Source organism: Cannabis sativa, chromosome 1, assembly GCF_029168945.1.
Source record: "Cannabis sativa cultivar Pink pepper isolate KNU-18-1 chromosome 1, ASM2916894v1, whole genome shotgun sequence".
In the NCBI taxonomy this organism is placed as follows: domain Eukaryota; kingdom Viridiplantae; phylum Streptophyta; class Magnoliopsida; order Rosales; family Cannabaceae; genus Cannabis; species Cannabis sativa.
In genome coordinates, this window is record NC_083601.1 from 8,006,533 (window position 1) to 8,031,976 (window position 25,444).

The 25,444-nt window shown below is 34.8% G+C and overlaps 1 protein-coding gene, 1 long non-coding RNA gene and 1 other non-coding gene across 3 annotated transcripts; 1 reads left to right on the forward strand and 2 right to left on the reverse strand.

The window, feature by feature from the left end:
* Positions 1-369: 369 nt before the first annotated feature.
* LOC133039903 (uncharacterized) lies at positions 370-2,792 on the reverse strand. Its single transcript, XR_009688853.1, has 5 exons — positions 2,686-2,792; positions 2,486-2,555; positions 2,269-2,345; positions 917-1,001; positions 370-514 (listed from the first exon to the last, which is right to left on the reverse strand). It is a non-coding gene; the product is annotated as an uncharacterized LOC133039903 (long non-coding RNA).
* Positions 2,793-18,161: 15,369 nt separating this feature from the next.
* On the reverse strand, positions 18,162-21,917 carry LOC133034837 (uncharacterized). The gene has a single exon (XM_061110288.1). It carries the CDS (start codon positions 21,591-21,593, stop codon positions 18,162-18,164), a length of 3,432 nt encoding a protein of 1,143 aa, XP_060966271.1. The 5' UTR covers positions 21,594-21,917.
* Positions 20,974-21,080, forward strand: LOC133033775 (small nucleolar RNA R71). Its single transcript, XR_009685839.1, has one exon. It is a non-coding gene; the product is annotated as a small nucleolar RNA R71 (small nucleolar RNA).
* Positions 21,918-25,444: the final 3,527 nt, after the last annotated feature.

A 25,444-nucleotide genomic window follows, 5' to 3' on the forward strand; every position in this document is an offset into this window, starting at 1 on the left:
ATCTCGGCGGTTCCGGCCCTTCGTTATTGGGGACATTCTCGGCGGGCAAAGCCCGCCGTATATTATGATGCAATCTCGACAGTCTATGCCCGTCGAGATAGGTATATTTTTATCCCAATTTAATATTTTTTGACACCTATCTCGACGGGCTTGGCCCCTCGTTATTGGTCATTATTGGCAGTCTAAAGAGCCCCCCGAGATAGTGTACTGGTGGAAAAAAATAATTCTCCCTTCTATTACATATTGATTGCATACAAAAATTTACAATTCAAATATAATTTGCAAAATAATCTTTCAATACTTTAAATAGTATGTAATTCATCTTTTAATATAATAAAGTATTACATAATAATATATATTGTAATTAGTTCAAAAGTTTGACAGTAAATATAATCAGTCATATATATTTAATAAAATTTAATCTAAATCATGACATATACTCAGTTAAGTAGGAGACCCATTCTTCACGCACTTCGTTGATCTCATCCATTGAGTATGTTTTCTGACCATAACACTATAATATAAAAGTCAGTCAAATTTTATGTATATATATTAGTTTCTTTATAATTCAAAATTTAAATTATATTATAAAGATACAATAGCTCAAACACTACAATAGTAATTTTTCATTTATTGATTAATTATATATTAATTTTTTTATTTGAAACAATGATAAACTAATTATAAGAATCAACATTTTCTTTGAAATAAAAATCATTTAAATTATATAACAAAATTAAGTACAAAATATATTCTAATTATATTATAACAAAATTAAAAGTATACATTACAAAATATGCTAAGTCCTTACTAATAAAAACTGTGCACAAAATAAGAATTGCCTAAAATTAAGATATTCAAACTCATCTAATATGCTTACTAATTCATAATTAATTAAAAGATAGAAAAAGTATACCTCTAGCTAGCCAGCAAACCAATCAACACTTGGAAGAAATCGTGTTCTCCCTTCAATTTAGACCCTTGATGATTAACCGCAAAACCTACGAACAAATACAATTATTAAAAAGTTCAAAGGATAAGCTTTGTTTCATGTGATCACGTCCTTTGAGAAACTTGAAAAAAAGCAATTAAGTGTGTATACATCCTGCATGTGGTATCTATATATATATACATTAACATATATGTATGGAAAGAGATCAGCTAAAGAAAGCTAAAATCCATGCACGTTTATATTTATTTATTTAATTTGTTTAAGCTACTCCTTTTTCTATAGGAAGCTATATCAAATAATTAAATTATGTCTCCTTTCTTTTCTCATATATTTGTGATATAAGTGAGTAGCAATATATATACATTCCATCAAGCTCTTTCAATCAAATTTGATCGTACGGTACTGTATCAACTTGAGTAAGATTCCCAATCCAAAATTGTCAAAGATACAGAGCATTCATCCCATGTATATGTAATTTAATTCAAGCTAATCATTTGGAAAGATTAAATTATTTATATTTCTTGAAACTTTAAAATGCCAATTCACAAGAAAAGATTCATGTGCTATATTTCAAACCATAATGTCCTACATACTTGAAGCAAAATACATTTGTTTTTACAATAATCCCAACACAAATAAGACACCTCATCTTGAGATTATACGAATACTAATTGAGTTTTGTTTGTAGCATATTATATTATACCACAATGTAATTTTCGTGTGAAGAAATGAGACCAAAATTTAATTTTGGGCTGCAGCATGTACAATAAAATAGCAAACACTCACACTATAACCATACAACACAACCCACTTAATAATGCACTGGAGGAATGTGCAAAGAATGAGAGACTTAGAAGCATAGGTTCATAGGTTTTGTGTAGATAGAAACATATGTGACAAAAACCATGTTGATGAGCTCATTAATGGACTCATTCTGTGTTGATCCACCTATTGATATCATATGGGCACTGAAGATGTGAAGTTTTCTTTTTTCTTTTTTCTTTTGCAGAAACTACAAAAACAATTATTGTCTCTTTTCATCTACAAAAACTTGTGTTGTGTTCATTTTTTTGTTTTATATATTTACTCACAGCATATGCAAAAAGGAAAAGTACTTAATAATCCATTTCTTTTAGCTGTTGAGATGAAATTACATCTAGCTCTTAGCTCGAAAAAAAAGATTCCTAATCTCCAAAATTTTTCAAATAAAATAGAATAAATTAAATAAAAATGCTAAAATTACATTGTAAATACACACAAATAGAAATCAATTAATACAAAATTCTTGATAAAAAAAAACCTTGAAAAAGAATTACCTTAATTAGGGCTTTTCAATTTCTTCCCCAACAACATCATCATGAGCATCATTAAAAACTAAGTAGTACACGGAGCACTGCAGAAAAAAAGAAAAATGCATCAATTAATCATAAGCCTAACCTGATTCCTAATTTTTCATTGAAAATGCATAAAGAAACATTTTTGGCCAAAAAAAAACACCATTTTCGGCCAAAAAAAAATAAAGAAAAAAAAAACCAAAATGAACCTCCAATCAATTCTCAAGCTTCCTTTATGTTGTATGAAGCTTACCCAAACATATTTCAATCTAAAACATTTAAATGCAAACTAATATTTCAATAATTTACTAACTTTTTAGACAAATAAATTAACAACTATTAGGATAAGAATATAAAAGAAAAAATAAAAATAAATCAATAGTATATATTTAAGCTCACCTCTTTTTTGAAATGGTTGTGATGAAATAGAAGAAGAGAACATCAATGTTTGAAATTTTAGATTAGGGGAGAATGGCTGCCATTTTCTTTATGGGGAAGAAAATAGGGTTTTTTTTTTAAGATGTAATGGAAAGAAGATGAAAAGAGTGGTTATATGGGTGGGCCGGGCTTTTTTTGACCAATCTCGGCGGGCCAATATAGTTACCAATAACGGCGGGCTTATATTGGCCCGTCGAGATTGGTCAAATTTTAAGTTTTAGAATGTTTTTTTTAAAAAATCTGGTCTATCTCGACACGCGCACGCGAGCCCACCGAGATTGCTCAAATTTGAAGTTTTAAAAAATAGCAATAACGGCGGGCCTATATAGGCCCGCCGTTATTGCCATGCTCAAAATTTTTTTTAAGAAAATCAGGCCTATCTCGACACGCACACGCGAGCCCGCCAAGATAGGGCTGCCGAGGTAAGCCTTTTTTTTGTAGTGTCACTACAAGAAAACCCTCTTTTGCCGGCGCAAAATTGCGCCGGCAAAAGTACACTAACTGCGCCTGCAAAGCTTGTCTGGGAATCTTGGTCGGTAAAAGACTTTTTACTGGCGCGTAGACTAAATGCGCCGGTAAAACAGAAGCGAGAAATCACGCCGGTGAAAAAGAAGGGCCGGTGTTAAAAAATACCCTTATTCGCTATGAACCTGCTTTGATAAGCTTTTGCCGGCGCTATACATGCGCCGACAAACTATTGGCGCCAATTTGACAGTTGGCGCCAACAGTTTTGGGCCACTTTTTACCGGCGTAGGAATGCGCCAGCAAAAGTATTTTTTTTAAAAAAAAAAATTAATTAATTATATTTAATTAATTATAACTAATTAATTTTTTTAAATAATTATAATATTATATTAACAAAAAAAAAACCAACATAATTTACATTAAAAGATATACAAACTTTAATTATATTATGTTCTACTAAAATCAATATATAAACAAAATGTGAAAAGATCGATGTTCGAATCGGATAATAAAAAAAAAGTAAAGTTTTATAGGCGGGTAATGTCATCATCGTTGTTTCTCTGAGTCTCGGGAGGCTGCGATGACGATCCAACACCAGGAGCAGCTGACGATCCAGCACCAGGAGTGGAAAATGGTGGAAGATCCATGGGAGGCAAGTTGAAACCCGGCATAGCTCGAGAAAGATACTAAAACTGATCTTGGAATCGTCTGAGGTAGAGTTGTTGTGTCTCATACTGCTGCCTCGTATGTTGAGTTGTCTGCTCCGCTTCCTCCAGTACTTTTTTCTGTAAAGCCTCGTATTGTTCCATTGTAACAGTCAGTGGGGCTGAAGAATGCGTGGCAGGTGCTCTTTTGGCCCCAACTCCCTTCAGTCTGGGGAGATGGACAAAGCCTCTAACATGTCGAGATCGTTCCCCGAGTACTTCCGTCATAACAGGTAAGTCTCGAGGGTACTGTGTAGGATCAACAGCAGGCTCATCGGGCTCATCTTCAGTGGGCGCTGGTTGAGTTGCCGCTATTTCAACCATTTGCTCCTAAAACAATCAAATAAGTTAAATGGTTAATTTTAATACCAAATAAATTGAAAGAAATAAATAAAAATTGAATTAAAATGTAAACTTACGTAAGCTTGTTGCGCGAACTCGTTGCGCCAATTGTTGCCTTTATTGTGAAACTTTTGAAAAGTTTCCACCGCAGCTGGCAGTTCTCCTGTGTCGGGGTTAGCCTATTTTCAAGAGAAAATATATTACTATTGTTATTTTACTAGAAAAAATTAAATGAATGATAGGCTTCGAGCCCCAGCCTCCTTGAAGTTTCATCTTACCCAGACTTTCTTTATTTTTCGTTTCTCTCGCCTGAAATTAATAATTTTTCTAACAATTAATTATTTATTATTGACTATATAAATTTAACATTACTAAAATTAGAAATTTTAAAAAATGTACCTTTTGTTTGTCTGTGCTCCAGTAAGCGCTGCAGTCACTCCACACCTCTTGAGTTACTCCCTCAGGAGGTGACATGTCGGCCCTCTCCTGTCCAAGCTCCTCAATATTTTGTATCCACTTTTTCTTGCAGTCTGCCCTCCAGTCACGTAAACCCTTTGACATTTCGTACTCACCGTAGTCTACGAATGTAGGGTTATCTCGTTGGAGAACAAACTTGGTCTGCAAAAAGTTACACATTAATACATTATTTAGAATTTAATAAGAGTATAGTAATCACTACTACAAAAATGCCTTTTAGTGATAGGTTTTGAGAGTGTCTAAAGTGTTTTAGTGACACTTCAATGCGTGTCACTAATGGAGGTGTCACTAAAAATACTTTTTAGAGTTACAAAATGTGTGTCACTATATCCTTTTTATTATTTTATTTTTTATTTAATTTTATATTTTATATATATAGTCACTGAAAATGTGTGTCACTATATCATTTTTTATTTTATTTTTTAATTTAATTTTTTATTTTATATATATTTTTTTTAATTTTAAAAGCATTAAATAATATTTTAATTATTTTTTTAATAAAATTAACTCACTAATCAATATTTTCTAATTATCATGCTAAAACTTAAAATTTACAAATGAATAAATTTTTTTACCAATAATAATCTTTTTCATATACATATACAGAATTAAAAATGCACAATTTAAACCCAACACAAACAAAATCAATACTAATTATATCATTAACTTCTCATACAATATCATACATTTCTGAAAAAAAAATATCATTTACAGTAAAACAAATTTCATTTACAACATACATTTTCTAAAAAAAAATCAAGTACTAAAAACAATTCACACACAAAATGAAGAGGCAAAACTCAATCAAACATAAAGCCCAGCCCTTTCCGTCCACCTGCACACACACACAAACAAAGGGAAATAAACAAAGAGGCGATGGAGAAGACCATCAACGAGGAGCATTCGAGCAAAACGGAGAGAGAGAGAGAGAGAGAGAGAGAGAGAGAGAGAGAGAGAGAGAGAGAGAGAGAGAGAGAGAGAGAGAGAGAGAGAGAGAGAGACGACCGAGAGAGAGGCGTCACCGGAGATGGGACCTTCAGTGCGCAAAAACAGAGAGAGGGAGAGACGACGAAGACAGGGTTGGGGTGTTGGGTTCTCGGACGGTGAACAGGCTTAGGGTTCGCGATTGGAGGGGCGGCTTAGGGTTCGCGATTGGAGGCTTGGGGTTGTGGTTCGACTGGAGGGGCCGACCTTGGAGGGTTCTGTTCGCAGTAGAGAGGGAGAGAGAGTTAGGTTAGAATTTTTAGGGTTTTGTAAGAAAAGAGATGAATTTATACTCATCTAATTTCTTTTTTTTAATTAATTTTTTAATATAATTAATTTTTATTTATATTTATTTTTATTAATTTTATAATTATACATTTTATTTTTTTTATTAAAATAAAAGGGTATATAGTGACACGCCACGCGTGTGAGCAAACGTATTTACCCACACGTTGTGCGCGTCGCTAAAGCCACGTTATTTTTATAAAATTATAAATTTTGGGTTTTAGTATTTAGTGACACTCTATATTTTTAGTGACACACATTCTGCGTAATAAACACCGAACATTTAGAGTCAAATGTTATGTGTCACTAAAAACTACTTTTAATTTTTTAGTGACCCACACTTTTATGTGTGTCACTATATAGTCTCACTAAAAGCTTAATTTGTAGTAGTGAATTTAAAAATTAAAAAAATTATTACAACATACCTCAAGTCTATCCCAGGGTGCATTGATGTCAGCTCTACTGACATCTTCCCAATTGAATTTATTGATGGGGATAGATATCTGAGTCATCCATTTAGCTATATTGTTGAATTTTGTTCCGTTTTTGCCGACGGGGGTCCCAGTCTCTGCATGCAACTCAATCTGTAACTTGGCAGATTGTGTTTTGGAGAGCTCCTCCTCAACATTCTTGCCTTTGTATTTACCTCTGACCCCTTTCTTTTTCGAACTGCTGCCATCTGGTGTAGACATACTACATATACAACACATATTGTTTATTTAAAATAAACTAACATATTCAAAACATATTAAAGAAGAAGGGTTGTAGTTTTTATTTTATTTAAAATACTATTTCGATTACAATTCATCATCCTCATCATCAGTTACATATACAACATTATCATCACTGTCACTCTCTAATTCTAAGGAGTTGTCTTCTTCGGTATTTAGACCCTCGTTGTCATCATCGACAATAAAATCATGTAATTGTTGAGGCTATGAATTAACACGATGGATGTTTGCAACTTCAGTTGGATCGACATCATGGCGAACATAGTCAACATCATCCAACTGTGGAAGTTGAACAACGAACTCGGTTTCAGCTGAATTGTTTTCCTGTACAAAGGGTGTCTCCCTATCAGTTCCGAGAAGTCCCAAACATTTCGCGGTATGTACTCATTTACAATCAGCCAGTCTTTACCGTTCTTCAAATCAGGAATGTAATAGATCAATTTTGCTTGAGATGCAAGTATGAAAGGTTCATTTTGGTACCACTCTCGGTTGACGCAAATGCTAGTAATAACACCGTCACTATCCATTCTACTCTCATTAGTGTCAAACTACTTACACAAAAATAAGAGAGCACTGCAGTCTTTTAAATAAGTGAACTCCATAATTTTTTCAAGTGTGCCGTAAAAATTTTGTCCATCTTCATCAGGCACCATAACACCGCTATTTTGTGTTTTGCGGTCATAATATCACTTTATTATATTTTAAATTATATATTACATTTTTCACTTTTATTATTTTTTTAATCATTTATTATTTAAATTTAAATTACTAACTTTTTCAAATTTATAATATCACTTTATTATATTTTAAATTATATATTACATTTTTTTTTTCATTTTTATTATTTTTTAATCATTTATTATTTAAATTAAAATTACTAACTTTTTAAAAAAAGTTAATACCACTTTATTACATTTTAAATTATATATTACATTCTTTAATTTTTTTTCAATCATTTATTAATTAAATTAAAATTATTAACATATTAAAACTAATAATATCATTTTATTATATTTAAAATTATATATTACATTTCATAATTAATTATTTTTCTAATTATTTATTATTTAAATTGAAAATATTTTTTTTTTAAAAAAAAAGTATTATTTTACAAACTTTTTAATTACATGTTCTCAATTTCAATTTCATGTGTAACCTTATTTATTTTCTTTTATTTTATGAACATATTAATTTATTCTTAATAGTAATTCAATTTTATTTCATTTAAACATTTAATTAATTTTACATTTTTTCTACTAAAATTCCGGCAGCATAACAGCTTAAAAAGTGTAAACCCAAAATTTTTAATACCTATAAATAACACAAGAAAATTTTACGACAATATATAAACAAAAAAATAATCCACCCATCCAACAACAGTCAATTTTATCACAGAACCTACTTCTCTAACATGCATAGACATATTAACTAATAACAAACAATACTACGTAGTAAGCGAAAGCAAAAAAATATACCTGAATCGAGTGCACAAATGACAACTGCAGGCAGCTAGCGGTAATCCGGAGCGGTCGAACAGGGACCTAATTTCATAAAAAAGTAAAACCCAATTAAAAATTTAATACCTATAAAAATTTAAAAATTTTATCACATATCCATTACCCTACACTAACTTACACATATACACACACATACACATACACATACACATACATACACATATATATATACATAATCCCACATACACATACATATACATACATACATGTATTTATACACATACATACATTTATACCCACATAAATATACATGCACATACATACAGAAATACATACATACACTAATAAACACATACATACACAAATCCATACATATAAATAATACAAAAAAATTAAAATTAAAAAAATTAAAAATACCTTAAATAAATTGGAGGAGGTGGGGCTTGGTGGTCTGCGGTGGTGGCTGGCGTAGCACGGCCGTCGTCGATGGTGGTGGTGACCGACGGTGGTGGTGGCGGTGGTGGCCGACGGAGGTGGTGGTGGTGGTTTTTTTGAAGAAAAAAAGAGAGAGTGATTGAGAGAGATTGAGAGAATCAAATAGAGATTGATAGAGAAAGAGAGTGATTGAGAGGAATCGGAGAGGGATTGAGAGAGGGTTTGAGAAGAATTTTTTTTCAGAGGAAAAATGAAAATGGGGAAGAAGGGGGGGCTTCGTGCTCGACTGGTTCATATATACACTTTTACCGGCGCAATTGGATGCGCCGGTAAAAGTTCTTTTAAAATTTTGACCTAAGTCAAAATGTGCGTTTCATTTACAACTTTTACCGGCACACAATTGCACGGGTAAAAGTATCCCCACTTGCCACATCAAAATCTACGCGTTTAATTTAATACTTTTACCGGCGCAAATGTGCGCTGGTAAAAGTATCCCCACCTACCAAGAAAATTCACGCGGGAAGTTTCCCTCTCTTTTTTTTGGGACTTTTACCGACGCATAGATGCGCCGGTAAAAGTATATAAGCGCCAGCATAAATGAAATGAATGGCGGCAAACTTTTCGCGCATTTTTGCGCTTCATTTCCTTACTTTTACCGGCGCATAATTATCATTGCGCCGGCAAAAGTTAAGCATAAATGCAAGTGGGATTTTAGTTTTTGGTCGATAACTTTTACCGGCGCATTTGACGAACTGCACCAGTAAAAAGGCCTTTTCTTGTAGTGTGTGGCGGCAAGGAAGATTAACCTTGAAGTCAATGCCCTAACCAATATAAAACAACTTCCCGCAGAAACCCTAAAGAATTTCATAAAGAGATTCAAGGAGGAAGCCTCAAAAACCAAGAAGGTGGACGATGGATAACAGTTGACCCTACTCCAAGTCGAGATCCGAACAAGAACCCTTTTCTAGAACGTGTTTCAACAAGAAGGAGCGGCTAGCCTTTAAGACTTCCAGAAAAGAGTCCAAAAATACACTAACCTGGAAGAGGCCCAGATAGTGGCTTACGGAGGGTATTACCTGACGGGAATGTCGGATATACACTAGGAGCCCAACTTCCACTGGCTCTGCCTCCTGCTGCTCCCCAAACAAGCGGAATACCGTTCTATGTTGCTCCAGGACACAACTAAAACCTCGTCTTAAACCCAGAATTGTCACACTTTGGAGCACCCGTAAGCAATCCCTCTAGGTGAGTGTCCAACTCCCGTCCCAATCCGCACCAGCCACCAGTATGGTAGGAGCCCATCAATGATCCTGGAGCAAGAGATCTTCTAAAGGTAGCACACGGACCGAGGACAAAAGGCAACGAAGGGGGTATACTCCCCAATACATGCAATGCACTGAGCTCATAGACTCTCAAGAACGTGAATACCTTGCTACCCGACAAAATATGCATTATCGGAAGCCTCCCCCCTTGTATAGGGATAGCTCCTCGAGGGACCCTAACAAAAGATGCGACTATCACAACGACATCGGTCACACCACAAACGAGTGTTAAAATTTGAATGAAATTGAAAATCTAATCCGATTGGGCCACTTGTACGAATGGATCAAAAATAGGCTACCTCATTTGAATCTGGCTCAAACTGGAGGTCCCTTACCTCAGGGAAGAACCGGGGGTACGCTCGAGGGTTAGATACCTCCAGTAGGGGTGCCACTTCAGCAGACACCTGGACTGCCCCCCCAGCCTAACAGAATAGTCGCTATGATCTCCGGGGAGCCTCATATTGAAGGAACCACCAAGAATGAGTTAAAACGTTACGCTGGAGCTCTAAAACATGACGAAGAGGTATGGGAAGTTATTCAACTCCCAGCTCAAAGGCCTAGACTTATGGATTAGCCCATCAGTTTCACGGAAGAAGACGTGAAGTCAATGTGATTTTCGCACCGTGACCCCCTGGTCATAGAGACTCCCATCGCCAATAAGGTTGTGGCCAGGATATTAGTGGATAATGGAAGTGTTGGAAATATTTTACCAGGATCTAGATTTACTACCATGTATGTTTCATCAACATCCTAATATGAATTCTAAAACAATGAAATAAACACATATAAAGTTTAGGAAACCTTACATTGGGTGCAGCGGAATATAATGACTCCTTCCGTTCAGATCTCTAGTCCTTGATTCCTTTCTGTAACAGAACATAATCAAGATCTGAACCTGGATCTCTTTCTCTCCTTTTTTTTGATGTTGATTCTCCTTCTTGATTGGATTCTACACAATCTTCCACACTACGATTGAGATACCAATTGATGTGTGTGGACACTACTCTATCACTAGGGTATTTTGAAATTGAAGAAAAGAAAAGAGAAGAGAGGGTGGTGGCTATGAAGCTCAGGTTTTCTCTGAGAGAAAATAAGATGCAAGTCATAGTTTCCTGAAGCCATCACTCTCTATTTATAGAAAGCCATCTAGGTTTAGGCTAGAATTGTATGGCATTAAAATAATGAAAAATATAAATGGTAAACTCTATACAAAGTGGCCGGCCATATAAGGATAATGGGCCTCACTTTGCAATTTTGCCATTTTATCATTTTTCAATCCCATTTTCTCAAAAATGTCAATTTTCCAATTTATAAATTTCCAATTAGTAAAAAAATGATATAAAAAAATATCATTTTTAAACTTATAATTTATAAATAATTAAATATTTAACAAAATAACAATTTTTTTTGAATTTATAAAAATTATGGTTGGAATATCTATAAAAATATCTGCGTTAATTTCAAATTTATTAACTATTTAATTTGCATATAAGATAATTTTAATATAATATTTTAAATAAAAAAGATAAAGATATCTTTTAATTTAAAATATGTAAAATATCAAAATATCTAATCTTATAATTAAATAATATATAAATATTAAAGAAATTAACAAATCTTTAAATCTGACCATAATTTAAAAAATAAAATAATCAATTTTTAAATTTAAACCTCAAAATATCAAAATTAATAATAATTACTAAAAATAAATATTATTAATTTGAAATATAATATTTAAGTTCAAATATATTTAAAAATAGTATTTTATTTTAATTTGGGGTTTAAAAATAGCAAAAATTCGAAATAGGAAAAAAAATCCCTAAAAAATCGGATTTTGGGGTTGAGGCAGCAGCTAGGCTGCACGTAAAAACGAAAATTGCTTAATTTTCACAAGGAATCCAAATAAAATATTTTCAAAAACAGAAAAAATATTTTTCATGGAAAAAGATTCTGTACAACACATAAACCACATGAAGTCATCCAAATCAACACAAAACATCGTTTTAATTCATATTTCATGAAAGTAAATCATTACCATGGCTCTGGTGCCAGTTGTTGGAAATATTTTACCAGGATCTAGATTTACTACCATGTATGTTTCATTAACATCCTAATATGAATTCTAAAATAATGAAATAAACAGATATAAAGTTTAGGAAACCTTACATTGGGTGCAACAGAATATAATGACTCCTTCCGTTCAGATCTCTAGCCCTTGATTCCTTTCTGTAGCAGAACATAATCAAGATCTACACCTGAATCTCTTTCTCTCCTTTCTTTGATGCTGATTCTCCTTCTTGATTGGATTCTACACAATCTTCTACACAATGATTGAGATACCACTTGATGTGTGCGGGCACTACTCTATCACTAGGGTATTTTGAAATTGAAGAGAAGAAAAGAGAAGAGAGGCTGGCGGCTATGAAGCTCAGGTTTTCTCTGAGAGAAAATAAGATTCAAGTCATAGTTTCCTGAAGCCATCACTTTCTATTTATAGAAAGCCATCTAGGTTTAGGTTAGAATTGTATGACATTAAAATAATGAAAAATATAAATGGTAAACTCTATACAAAGTGGCCGGCCATATAAGGATAATGGGCCTCACTTTGCAATTTTGCCATTTTGTCATTTTTCAATCCTATTTTCTCAAAAATGCCAATTTTCTAATTTAACCATTTAAATGCCAATTCTAATTATTTAATAACTAAAAATTAATCATTAAATAATATTGTCCTTTAATATATTTATTAATTTAGATATATAAAGTCTCTTAATTAACAAATAAAACTTAGAATCTCTTTTCTTTACAATTTCGCCCTTGCTCAGTGAAAATTCATAAAGTAGACATAGCCTAACTTTAGAATTATAATTGATTAATTAAAATCAATTAGCTGAGTCTTACAAGCAGTATGGTCCCAACTAGTATGGAGACCATGGGCCTATATAACCGAGCTTCCAATAAGTCGAATCGAATTTACCAAGTAAATTCCCTAACTTATTAATTCCTTATTGAATCGACACTTAGAACTTGGAATTACACTCTCAGTCATATAGAACGCTCTATATGTTCCACGATATAGATACACTATTAGTTATCCATTGTTATAATCCTAATTTGATCAATGACCCTCTAATAGATGATCTACATTGAATAGGAACTAAATTACCGTTACACCTTCAATGTATTTTATCCTTAAAACACTTAGCTCCGTATAAATGATATTTCAGCTAAGTGAAATGAGATCTCCACCATTTATCTCTGTTTAGCCAAGCTCAAAGGATATCATCGTTTCACTTCTAAATTCCTATAGAAGTTATAGACTCCATATTTATGTTAGCGCTCCCACTCAATTATACTATCATGTTCCCAAAATGTACGTATCACCCTGACCCAAAAGTAGGCTTAACTAACAAATCAAAGAACATGTATAATACTCTTGAGATCGAACCTAACCATATCAGGATTAAGATCATTTGATCTAGGATCAACAGGTGATATTGAATTGAATAGATATTACGGTAAATTTTAATATATCTAATCAAAGTTCAATATCGGTCCCTTCCGATGCTGATGTCGCCCAATTAGTTACACTGCGGTCGCGGTAGTAAACGGGCTATATGTCGTATCCACAGGGAGGAAAAATACACTCAAAAGGACAATTAGTAATTTTACAAGAATAAAATATGAACCTTGAATGTGATGAGAATATTGAGAAATGATTTTTAAAAAAAATTAAACAAGTAATTAAAATGAGAAGTGATCAGAAAATGATTATGGAAGACACAAGCTTTGTACATGCAATTATATTTTCCTAATAAAATTGATTCTTTAACCTCAACTATAATTCTACACCATTAATTATAGTTGGAAAATATGTATGATTAAGCTCACTAGAAAAATATGTTCTCTAATTAAATTAAAACTACTTCTAAAAATACTATCACATTATATAATTTAAATCGACAAAATACCATTGGCAGAATGCAGTAAAAATCATATAATATAATAAACACTCTAATAATTAATAGCCTAACTTACATAAGAAAAGCATGACTGAACTTATATAAAAGGTACTATTAAATTTAAAGTGCAATTAAGAAGAAGAGAAATTTAATATAACAAATGTGAAAATGAAGAACAAAGAAAATCAATATATTAGAAGAATAAAAATTGCATGAACTTACACTTGAGTCTTGCCAAAGAAATTAGCCTAGAAAAGGCATTGTCTTTACACCAAAATTAATAAAGTAAAATAAAGAAGAAGGAAAGAAAAAGATAAAATTTTGGTATAATAACTCTAGGTAAAATCTGATGCTTTTGGTTTCCTAAATGGTCCTATTTATAGAGCCTAACAAGTCCCATAACTAGCCAAACGTACACGGTTTAGTGGGAAAGAAAATGACTCCTAAAATGGGCAAAGAACGTGAGTCATTTTTATTGTTCGTGTGCTGAGAAAATGGATGACGTCGTGTGTGTACGTGGATAATCTGTTATGAGGGTGAATTTGACTCTACCAAGGAATTAATCATCTTGGATTGCACGGAAATTGGAGTCCCACGATTGATGCTTCAACAATGAGTTATTCACTTAAATTTGGATTGGGCCGATTGAAGCTTGCATGGGAAGTGATAATTTTCTTGGTGGGCCTTGACAAAAGAATCACATTAATTGTGTACAATAAGTTCACGCCAGCCACATATATTTCTATATGGATTGGAGAATAGAAATGCTTGGTCTTTGTTGTAGTTGGAGTTGATGTAATATGAAAATGGTCTTCAAATTTACATCACTTGGAACTTAATATTGTGGGCTTTGCATTTTAATTTTCCTTTTATCACTTTATCCAAATCTGAAAAATAACACAACAATTAAAACAAATTAAATATCTGCAACTAAAATAAATTTATCATTAAAACTATAAAATATTCAATTTGTATTAATCATATGTGCATAATTAAAGACATGAAATGTATAAATTTGAGCCTTAATCACAACCCCCAACTAGCTTATTGCTAGTCTCTAGCAATTCAAGCGAAAGAATAATAATGCCAACATGATATTTTTCAGCTCAATATTTCTAAAATTGCACAAATATTCAAGCAAAATATTAGTAACAAGCCAATAAAAACTATATTGAATTACCTTGAATAAATCTAGAGTTGTGAGTGTGTGCACCAAACTTGAACCTTCTTACCGCAAACCATAACACATAAATGCTTTCGAAAAATGTACCAAGTGAAAGTCTCAACTCCATTAGTCTCACAGGTCATCGAAAATATTTATATATGGCTAAGGTATTCACTCATGGAGTTGGAAATTGAAAAGTGAGCACTCGAAATGGATAGATTAATTTAGGACAAACATTTGAATAAATATTGAAACGAAGATAGATTATGAATTATTTGGACAAACCACCATAAGAGTACCACAAACCAGCTTTTCGGGTTTTTAAACAAAAATAGACAATCTTTTACATTTATTCTAGGAGCCAAAACAAACAACAAAAAAAATGAAATACTACAAACTTTTTTTTCTTTTCTACTTTTTTATAAACAAGAGGCAACATGTTAGACAAATGGATAGAAATGTTGCTGTTGCAATTTTTTTTTTTCTTGTTTTTTTTTTTTTTTTTTTTTTTTTTTTTTTTGAACAAGAGGCAACATGTTGGATATAATGATGGAAATGTTGCTCTTGTTTTTTTTTTTTTTGCACATAAAGAAAATAATTACAAAAAGGCTCCTTAATAAGATTTGTCTATAAAATTTATCCCTTAAAGCAACATCCAATCAAACCCTAGTACCATGTCCAAAATAATTATAATCATTTCTAAGAATCAATAAAAATTCCAAAGTTATTTTCTCAAATCTTGCCACTCACAAAAATATAAACACTTAAACTTGGTAGCTTTTCTAAGCAAATATGTGCTAACAATCTTCTTACCACAAAGTTTGGCATGTGCAATTTGTAACTCTAGAAAAATTCTAAGTAACAAAGATAGTAAAAATTGGCTTGAAAATAACATTTTACAAGAATAAATGAGTAATTTTTGAAAAATTTGACCATGAAAATATTAATATGACAAAAATTAAGAAACATGCTTGAATATGCTCACCACCCCCAACTAAAATAATACAGTGTCCTCAATGTCTAAAGATATAAAAATTAAAAGAATAGGGAAAGAGAACACCTGGAGAGCAAGCAACCATGGATAGCAGCGATATTGATCCTCTAAAAACATAAAAACTGAAAAACAAAAAAAATGATAACAAATAACAAAATAAGATGACAAAGATAAAAGGAAAAAGAGAACAAACCTGTCTACAAGATTAGGGAAACACTACTCAGGGCTGGTAAACCGGAGCCACGAGGATATCCTCAATAGGCTGGGGCACCCTCTCTATGTAGTGTTTCAGTCTCTGGCCATTCACTTTGAATTTTCTCCCATCGGTTGGGTCTTCGACCTCAACAACACCGTGGGGGAAGACAGTTTTTACAATATACGGCCCAGTCCACCGGGATCTCAGCTTCCCAGGGTGGAGATGCAAGCGAGTGTCATAAAGATGCACTCGCTGATTTGGCTCAAATTCTTTCCTCAGGATCTGCTTGTCATGAGCCGCTTTTAATTTAGCCTTGTAGATCCTTGAGTTTTCATAAGCATCATTGCGCAACTCCTCAATTTCTGACAACTGAAGCTTACGATTAAGGCCTGCCGCGTTGAGATCAGAATTTAGGTTTTTTACAGCCCAATATGCTTTATGTTCCAGTTCAACAGGGAGATGGCAGGCCTTGCCATAGACTAGTCTGTAAGGAGACATGCCTAGCTGAGTTTTGTAAGCAGTGCGGTAGGCCCAGAGAGCATCGAGAAGTCGGGAGGACCAATCTTTGCGGTCAGGGTTAACCGTCTTTTCTAAAATTTGCTTAATTTCACGATTAGCTAACTCAGCTTGGCCATTTGTCTGTGGGTGATAAGGCAGTGCAACCTTGTGAAGTACACCATACTTTTGCATCAAATGCTCAAAAGAGTGGTTGCAGAAATGGGTGCCTTGGTCACTGATGATAGCTTGTGGTGTGCCAAAACGAGATAACACATTTTCTTTTAAGAATTTCACAACAGTTGTGTTATCTGCATTTCGACATGGCACGGCTTCAACCCACTTGGAGACATAGTCTATGGCGAGGAGAATGTAAAGGTAGCCAGAAGAAGGTGGGAACGGTCCCATAAAATCGATTCCCCAACAGTCGAATATTTCTATTACGAGCATTGGGTTCAATGGCATCATGTGTCGGCGGGATAGCGCACCTAGTTTCTGGCACCTTTCACAAGATCGACAGAAATTGTTAGTGTCTTTGAACAAAGTGGGCCAGTATAGACCACACTGTAAGATTTTTGCAGCAGTCTTTTTCATAGAAAAATGACCACCACATGCTTCGTTGTGGCAAAAGTTCAAGACACTAAAAATTTCATCATCTGGAATGCAACGTCTCATAATTTGGTCGGGGCAGTACTTGAAAAGATATGGATCATCCCAGTAAAAGTTACGGACCTCGACCAAAAATTTACGTTTATCCTGTGCATTCCAGGAAGCAGGAAGCTCACCAATCACTAAGTAATTAACAATATGAGCGTACCATGGTAACTTAGTGATGGTGTAGAGATGTTCATCAGGGAAGTCATCTCGGATAGAAGGGCCATCAGCGGAATCAGAAAACTCTAAACGAGATAGGTGGTCTGCGACCACATTTTCAACTCCTTTCTTATCCTTGATGGTCAAGTCAAATTCCTGTAACAGAAGGATCCACCTAATTAAGCGTGCCTTAGCATCCTTTTTGGAAAGGAGGTACTTAAGAGCAGAGTGGTCGGTGAAGACCGTGATAGGGGAACCGATCAGGTAGGAACGAAACTTGTCAAGTGCGAATACTACGGCAAGCAACTCTTTCTCAGTAGTAGAATAGTTCATTTGAGCACTATTAAGAGTTCTACTTGCATAGTATACGACGAAGGGCTTCCCTTCCCTTCGTTGACCAAGGACGGCCCCTATAGCGTAATTGCTAGCATCACACATGATCTCGAATGGCAAGTTCCAATCAGGTGGTTGAATGATAGGGGCAGAAGTGAGTTTGGTGACAAGTGTTTGGAAGGATTCCTCACACTCGGGTGTCCAGTTAAACACCACGTCTTTTGCCAAGAGGTTCGACAAAGGTCGAGCTATCGTCGAAAAATTCTGGATGAACCTCCTATAGAATCCAAAGATGCCCAAGAAAGGATCGAACATCCTTAACAGTCTTGGGGGCGGGCAGCTTTGATATGAGTTCAATCTTGGATTGATCAACCTCAATTCCTTGTTGTGAAACAATATGCCCCAAGACTATGCCAGATGGCACCATGAAATGACACTTCTCCCAGTTGAGTACCAAGCCTTTCTCTTTGCATCGTTTAAGCACAGCTTCCAAATTGAGAAGGCTTGATTCAAATGAATCACCAAAGACTGTCAAATCATCCATATATACTTCCATACAATTCTCGATCATATCACTAAAGATACTCATCATGCAGCGCTGGAAGGTGGCTGGGGCATTACACAGGCCAAATGGCATACGCCGAAAGGCATAGGTACCAAAAGGACAAGTGAATGTGGTCTTTTCCTGATCTTCTAAAGCAATTTCGATTTGGTAGTACCCCGAATAACCATCGAGAAAGCTGTAGAAAGGATGACCTGCCACACGTTCCAAGATTTGATCGATGAATGGAAGTGGGAAATGGTCTTTACAGGTGGCGGCATTTAATTTTCTATAATCAATGCACATGCGCCAACCTGTTGTGACCTTGGTAGGGATGAGTTCTCCCTTATCATTTGGTACCACTGTTACTCCCGATTTCTTGGGAACAACCTGAGTTGGGCTAACCCGATTCTTGTCGGCAACAGGATAAAGTATCCCGTAATCCAGAAGCTTCAAGATTTCTGTCTTTACCACTTCCTTCATTGGTGGGTTTAATCTCCTTTGAGGATCACGTCGTGGTATGGCCCCATCTTCCAATTTAATGTGATGGGAGCAAATCAAAGGACTAATCCCTTTAATGTCAGCTAACGTCCAACCAATTGCTCCTCTTTGCTCTGTGAGCACGTTGATAAGTTGTTGCTCTTGAGTTGCATTAAGGGTGGAGGATATGATGACAGGGAAAGTGTTGTTTGCTCCCAAGAAGACATGCTTAAGTTCCTTAGGAAGTTGAGCCAAGTTTGGTTGAGGAGCTTGTACAGTGGATGGTTTTGGTGTTTCCCTATCTTGAGGAAGTCCCTCGAAGATTGGATTCCAAAACATGGTTCTTTTGGTCGGTAATTGATTGATGATTTCAGGGTTGATTTCAGTATTACCCGACTCAGAAATCTCAGAAATTTCAAAGAGGTCATTGAGATGAGTGGAAGTGTATTGTGCTTCTACCTCTTCTGAAATAAGTGTATCGATCAGAAATGATTGGAAACACTCATCGTTATCAGGTGGTTGTTTACCAATGTTGAAAACATTCACCTCTAGAGTCATGTTCCCAAAAGAGATTTTCATAAGACCATTCCTACAATTGATGAGTGCATTTGCTGTTGCGAGGAATGGTCGTCCGAGAATGATGGGAATTTTGGACTCTAAGTTGACTTCAGATTGAGTGTCCAAGATGAGAAAATCCACAGGATAATAGAATTTATCAATTTGAATCAAGACATCTTCAACTATTCCCCGAGGTTTCTTAACTGATCGATCGGCCAATTGTAGCACCACAGATGTGGGCTTAAGTTCTCCTAGGCCTAGTTGCAAGTATATGGAATAAGGCATGAGATTTACACTTGCACCTAAGTCCAGGAGGGCTTGGCCAAATTCCTGTTCCCCTATTTGACATGAAATGGTGGGACAACCAGGATCTTTGTATTTAAGCGGTGTCTTGCAGTCGATCACCGCACTAGCTTGTTCTGCCAAGAATGCAGTTTTCTTGACATGGTGCTTCCTTTTGATAGTGCATAGATCCTTGATAACTTTGGCATAAGCCGGTACTTGCTTGATTACATGAAGTAATGGTAGGTTAACCTTAACTTGTGTCAAAAAGTCAAGGATCTCGCTATGACTTTCCAGTACCTTTCCAGTGGATTTCAAAGCCTGAGGAAAGGGCACCTTTACTGGAAGGTTCTGTGGCACATCAGCATCTGGAGCGGGCATTGGTACACTAGTGGTCTTAGGTAATGGTGATACCGTACTTTGACCACTTCGGGTAGTAATAGCATTAACCCCTTTGAGATTAGACTCTGAAGGAGCAGAAGTTTGTGCCATATGTTGCCCTTTGGGAGTGATTAGAGGCTGAGCGGGAAGCTTACCACGCTCTTGAATGACTGAAGAATCATTTAACTTTGTTATTTGAATCTTTATGTCCTTCAATTCCTCTATCACCTGAGTGAAATAAGTCCTGAACTCTAGTTGGGATTCTGCGAGAATTTTCATGGAACTCTCAAGAAAATTCTTTTGTTGATCAGGCCTCCATTGGCTCCCAGATGCTTGATTTTGACTTGTATCCTTCCAACTGAAATTGGGATGGTTACGCCAACCAGGATTGTATGTGTTAGAGTAGGCATTATAAGGCTTCTTGTAATCCCCTAAGGCATTACACTGTTCCTCATCTCCTCCCCTTAACATACTAAGACTAGGGCACTCTTGGGGTTGATGATCAGTCCCTCCACAAATGAAGCATGGTTCTTGCTTTTCCACTTTTGCAGCGATCTGGAGTGCTTTACCTTCTTGAGTTTTGAAAGCCTCAAATTGTTTTTTCAAAGCTTCAAGTTGAGCTTTCACACTGTCCTCCTCCTTCAATTGGTAGACTCCGGCTGTTCGTGGCTTGTCTGTAGGACTTGGCGCACTCCATGTGTATGATTTTTCAGAAATTTCTTCAAGATATTCCAAAGCTTCTTCGGGATCTTTCTGTAGGAAGTCGCCATTGCACATCATTTGTACGAATTGTCTTTTGTCGGCTGTGAGACCGTCGTAGAAATAGCTGACAAGACGCCAACTTTCGTATCCATGATGTGGGCACTGGCCCATCAAATCTTTAAACCTCTCCCAGACCTGATGAAACGTTTCATGGTCCTTTTGGGTGAAGGTAGAGATTTGCCTCTTAAGGCTGCTGGTCTTATGGGGTGGAAAAAATTTAGAGAAAAATACTTTTGTCATCTCATCCCATGTCCCAATAGACCTTGGCCTTAAGGAATACAACCAGCTTTTGGCTTTGTCCTTGAGTGAGAAGGGAAAGAACTTCAATCTCACCAAGTTAATGATGTCAGCTTGGTTGTTGAATGTGGCCACCACCTCTTCGAAGGCCTGAATATGCACATATGGACTCTCATTTTCCATACCATGAAAGGTTGGTAAAAGTTGAATCATGCCAGGTTTGAAATCGAAGTTGGGCATATTCATGGGATACATTATGCATGAAGGTGTGGCCGTACGCGTAGGATGTAGATAATCCTGTAGCGTTCTTGGTTGGATTTCCTGTTGTTGAGCCATCATTGGAAATGCAGGAAGTATGGGTGATGGTGGTGAATGAGAACGAGTGGAAGAAGACGATTTAGGAGAGTTTTCTAAAATTTCAATTTGTTGTTTTACAAATCTCCCTAATTTGTCTCTATTTCGTGACATTCACTTTTTTTTTTTTGTGTATTTTCACTTGTTAAATAATGTAAATTACAACTATGTAATAATGCAAGGGTATTCACACAAGATATTCCCAGGCCGATTGGGAAGGTTGCCAAGGTACCGCTTCGTCCCACACTTTTACTAGAACTCCCCGGGGTTGCTAGAAAGTGTAGAGGGTACTCTATCACAAACCTTTAAAGCCAATCTTTCTTAGACAGAATGATCTCAGTTTGTACCACTTTTACCATTACACAATTGGGTTTACACTAAAAAGTTTATGAAAATATTTTATGCACAATTTTTTTTTTGTTTTTTTGTTTTTTTAGCCTAAAGGATAAAAGTCTACAACTAACCTAAAATAAATAAAAAAAAATGGCTAATCCTAAAAAAAAGTACACAAAATAAAATAATGTAAAAAAAAAAAACTAACACCCTAATATAGTAGTAAAATAATAAATACAACTAACAAATAAACTAAACAAAAAAGGACTTGCTTTTTTTTTTTACTAAAAGAGTAAAGAATAATAATAATAATATATAATGATTTTTTTTTTTTTGAATCTATATATAACTTAAAAAAAAAACTAAATTATATTATACTAACTAAAAAGTTTTTTTTTTATATAAACAAATAAAGAGAGACAAAAAAAAAATATAAATAAAACTACTATACTAACCTCTTGTAGCGCAGAAACCTCCCCGGCAACGGCGCCAAAAATTGATGTCGCCCAATTAGTTACACTGCGGTCGCGGTAGTAAACGGGCTATATGTCGTATCCACAGGGAGGAAAAATACACTCAAAAGGACAATTAGTAATTTTACAAGAATAAAATATGAACCTTGAATGTGATGAGAATATTGAGAAATGATTTTTAAAAAAAATTAAACAAGTAATTAAAATGAGAAGTGATCAGAAAATGATTATGGAAGACACAAGCTTTGTACATGCAATTATATTTTCCTAATAAAATTGATTCTTTAACCTCAACTATAATTCTACACCATTAATTATAGTTGGAAAATATGTATGATTAAGCTCACTAGAAAAATATGTTCTCTAATTAAATTAAAACTACTTCTAAAAATACTATCACATTATATAATTTAAATCGACAAAATACCATTGGCAGAATGCAGTAAAAATCATATAATATAATAAACACTCTAATAATTAATAGCCTAACTTACATAAGAAAAGCATGACTGAACTTATATAAAAGGTACTATTAAATTTAAAGTGCAATTAAGAAGAAGAGAAATTTAATATAACAAATGTGAAAATGAAGAACAAAGAAAATCAATATATTAGAAGAATAAAAATTGCATGAACTTACACTTGAGTCTTGCCAAAGAAATTAGCCTAGAAAAGGCATTGTCTTTACACCAAAATTAATAAAGTAAAATAAAGAAGAAGGAAAGAAAAAGATAAAATTTTGGTATAATAACTCTAGGTAAAATCTGATGCTTTTGGTTTCCTAAATGGTCCTATTTATAGAGCCTAACAAGTCCCATAACTAGCCAAACGTACACGGTTTAGTGGGAAAGAAAATGACTCCTAAAATGGGCAAAGAACGTGAGTCATTTTTATTGTTCGTGTGCTGAGAAAATGGATGACGTCGTGTGTGTACGTGGATAATCTGTTATGAGGGTGAATTTGACTCTACCAAGGAATTAATCATCTTGGATTGCACGGAAATTGGAGTCCCACGATTGATGCTTCAACAATGAGTTATTCACTTAAATTTGGATTGGGCCGATTGAAGCTTGCATGGGAAGTGATAATTTTCTTGGTGGGCCTTGACAAAAGAATCACATTAATTGTGTACAATAAGTTCACGCCAGCCACATATATTTCTATATGGATTGGAGAATAGAAATGCTTGGTCTTTGTTGTAGTTGGAGTTGATGTAATATGAAAATGGTCTTCAAATTTACATCACTTGGAACTTAATATTGTGGGCTTTGCATTTTAATTTTCCTTTTATCACTTTATCCAAATCTGAAAAATAACACAACAATTAAAACAAATTAAATATCTGCAACTAAAATAAATTTATCATTAAAACTATAAAATATTCAATTTGTATTAATCATATGTGCATAATTAAAGACATGAAATGTATAAATTTGAGCCTTAATCAGATGCATACTCCATACATCCGATACTGGTAAACTTTGTAAGAATACCTATCGTTGATTATATCATGCCAGTCTAAATCCAGTGAACTGACAAATCAGTGAATAAACTTTTGAACATATAATTAAGATTATATTCCACTGTGCTGACAAGACTATAATCATTAACAAATTCATATGTTCTTGACTTAAATAGAATTCATACATTATATGCATATAATCATGAAATAAATCATGTGAACCATGCAACATAAAATGTTATTTCTGATCTTTATTAATAAGTAAATCTGATTATATTGAAATGGGTTTTATTTAGGGCACAAAACCCAACAGGAAGCTCTGTGAATTTGTTGTTCAAAGATCATAGACACTATAAAGGCGGCTATAGACATCTTTGATTGGTGCCATGGGGATATGACCGAGATAAGCCCCCACGTAATCACCCATGTCTTAAACGTCAACCCAGATATGCCTCCGGTACAACAAAAAGATGCCCGCTAGACCCAGTAAAGGCTGACGCCCTGGAGAAGGAAGTGGATAAGTTGTTATCCAACGGCTTCATCCGGGACGTGTACTACCCAGAATGGTTGGCCAACCCAGTTTTGGTACCAAAATCGAATGGAACATGGCAAGTCTGTATAGCTTCACTGATCTTAACAAGACTTGCCCTAAGGATTGCTTCCCGCTGGCCCAAATTGATCAGATGGTGGACGCCACCTCGAGTTTCAAGTTACTATCCTTCATGGAGGCCTATTTAGGATACAATCAAATAAAAATGCATGTCGCAGATCCAGAGTGTACTAGCTTCAACTGACAAGGGGGTGTACTGTTACCTAGTCATGCCCTTCAGATTAAAGAACGTCAGAGCAACTCACAAGTGCTTGGTCAACCAAATGTTCAAGGGCCTCCTGTGGCGGAACATGGAAGTATACGTAGACGACATGCTGGTCAAATCCAAAATATGCATGGGTCATGCAGACGACCTCATGGAGTGCTTTGAAGTAGTCCAGAGGTATGGGATGAAACTTAAAAAGTGGAATTTGAAACGCAAAATAATTGAGATCCCATATTTATTCAATAACCCCATAATATATCCTGGTACCTAAAATAGGGTTTCTATCTTTTGCACTTACAAACTGCATGGTTTCTGCGATGATACGTACGCCACTATTTTGAACCTCTCGAGCATCATCTCTTGAATTTGTATGGAAACATTTACCCCTTACAATGTACGCTTCATGCTTTGCTACTGCAAAAGTTGGTCTAAGGGCAATACGACTCAACACATCGAATAATCCATGATTTGGCTCGTTCAACTTTGCTAGAATGATATTCTTTAAACACCCAATGAAAGTTTGACGATGCTGGTCTGCAACCCATTTTTATTTATTTTTATGATTCCTTAGAACCATTGATTGTAAAAACTCCATATGGTCACTGCAAAACATGTAAGGTTAATCAAGTTATTGCTCATCAAGACTTAAAAAATGCTAATTGAAGGAAAAGCTACTTAAGTTATATATGGCTGAACCTCTACATTATTGTTCATCACGACTAATTGAGCTTGATCTAGTTCAAACTTTGGACACTATCACCATTGTCCTTTTCCCCCTTAATCCTCTATCAACCTCATCTAGGTCAGTTTTTGGTTTGCTAATTCCTATTGCCTCAACTCCGCCCATGTACTCTGAATAAAATTTCACATCCTCTTCAGATA

Excerpts from the sequence above, each read along its gene's own strand:
- LOC133034837 (XM_061110288.1), bottom strand. The coding sequence starts at position 21,593 with ATGTCACGAAATAGAGACAAATTAGGGAGATTTGTAAAACAACAAATT.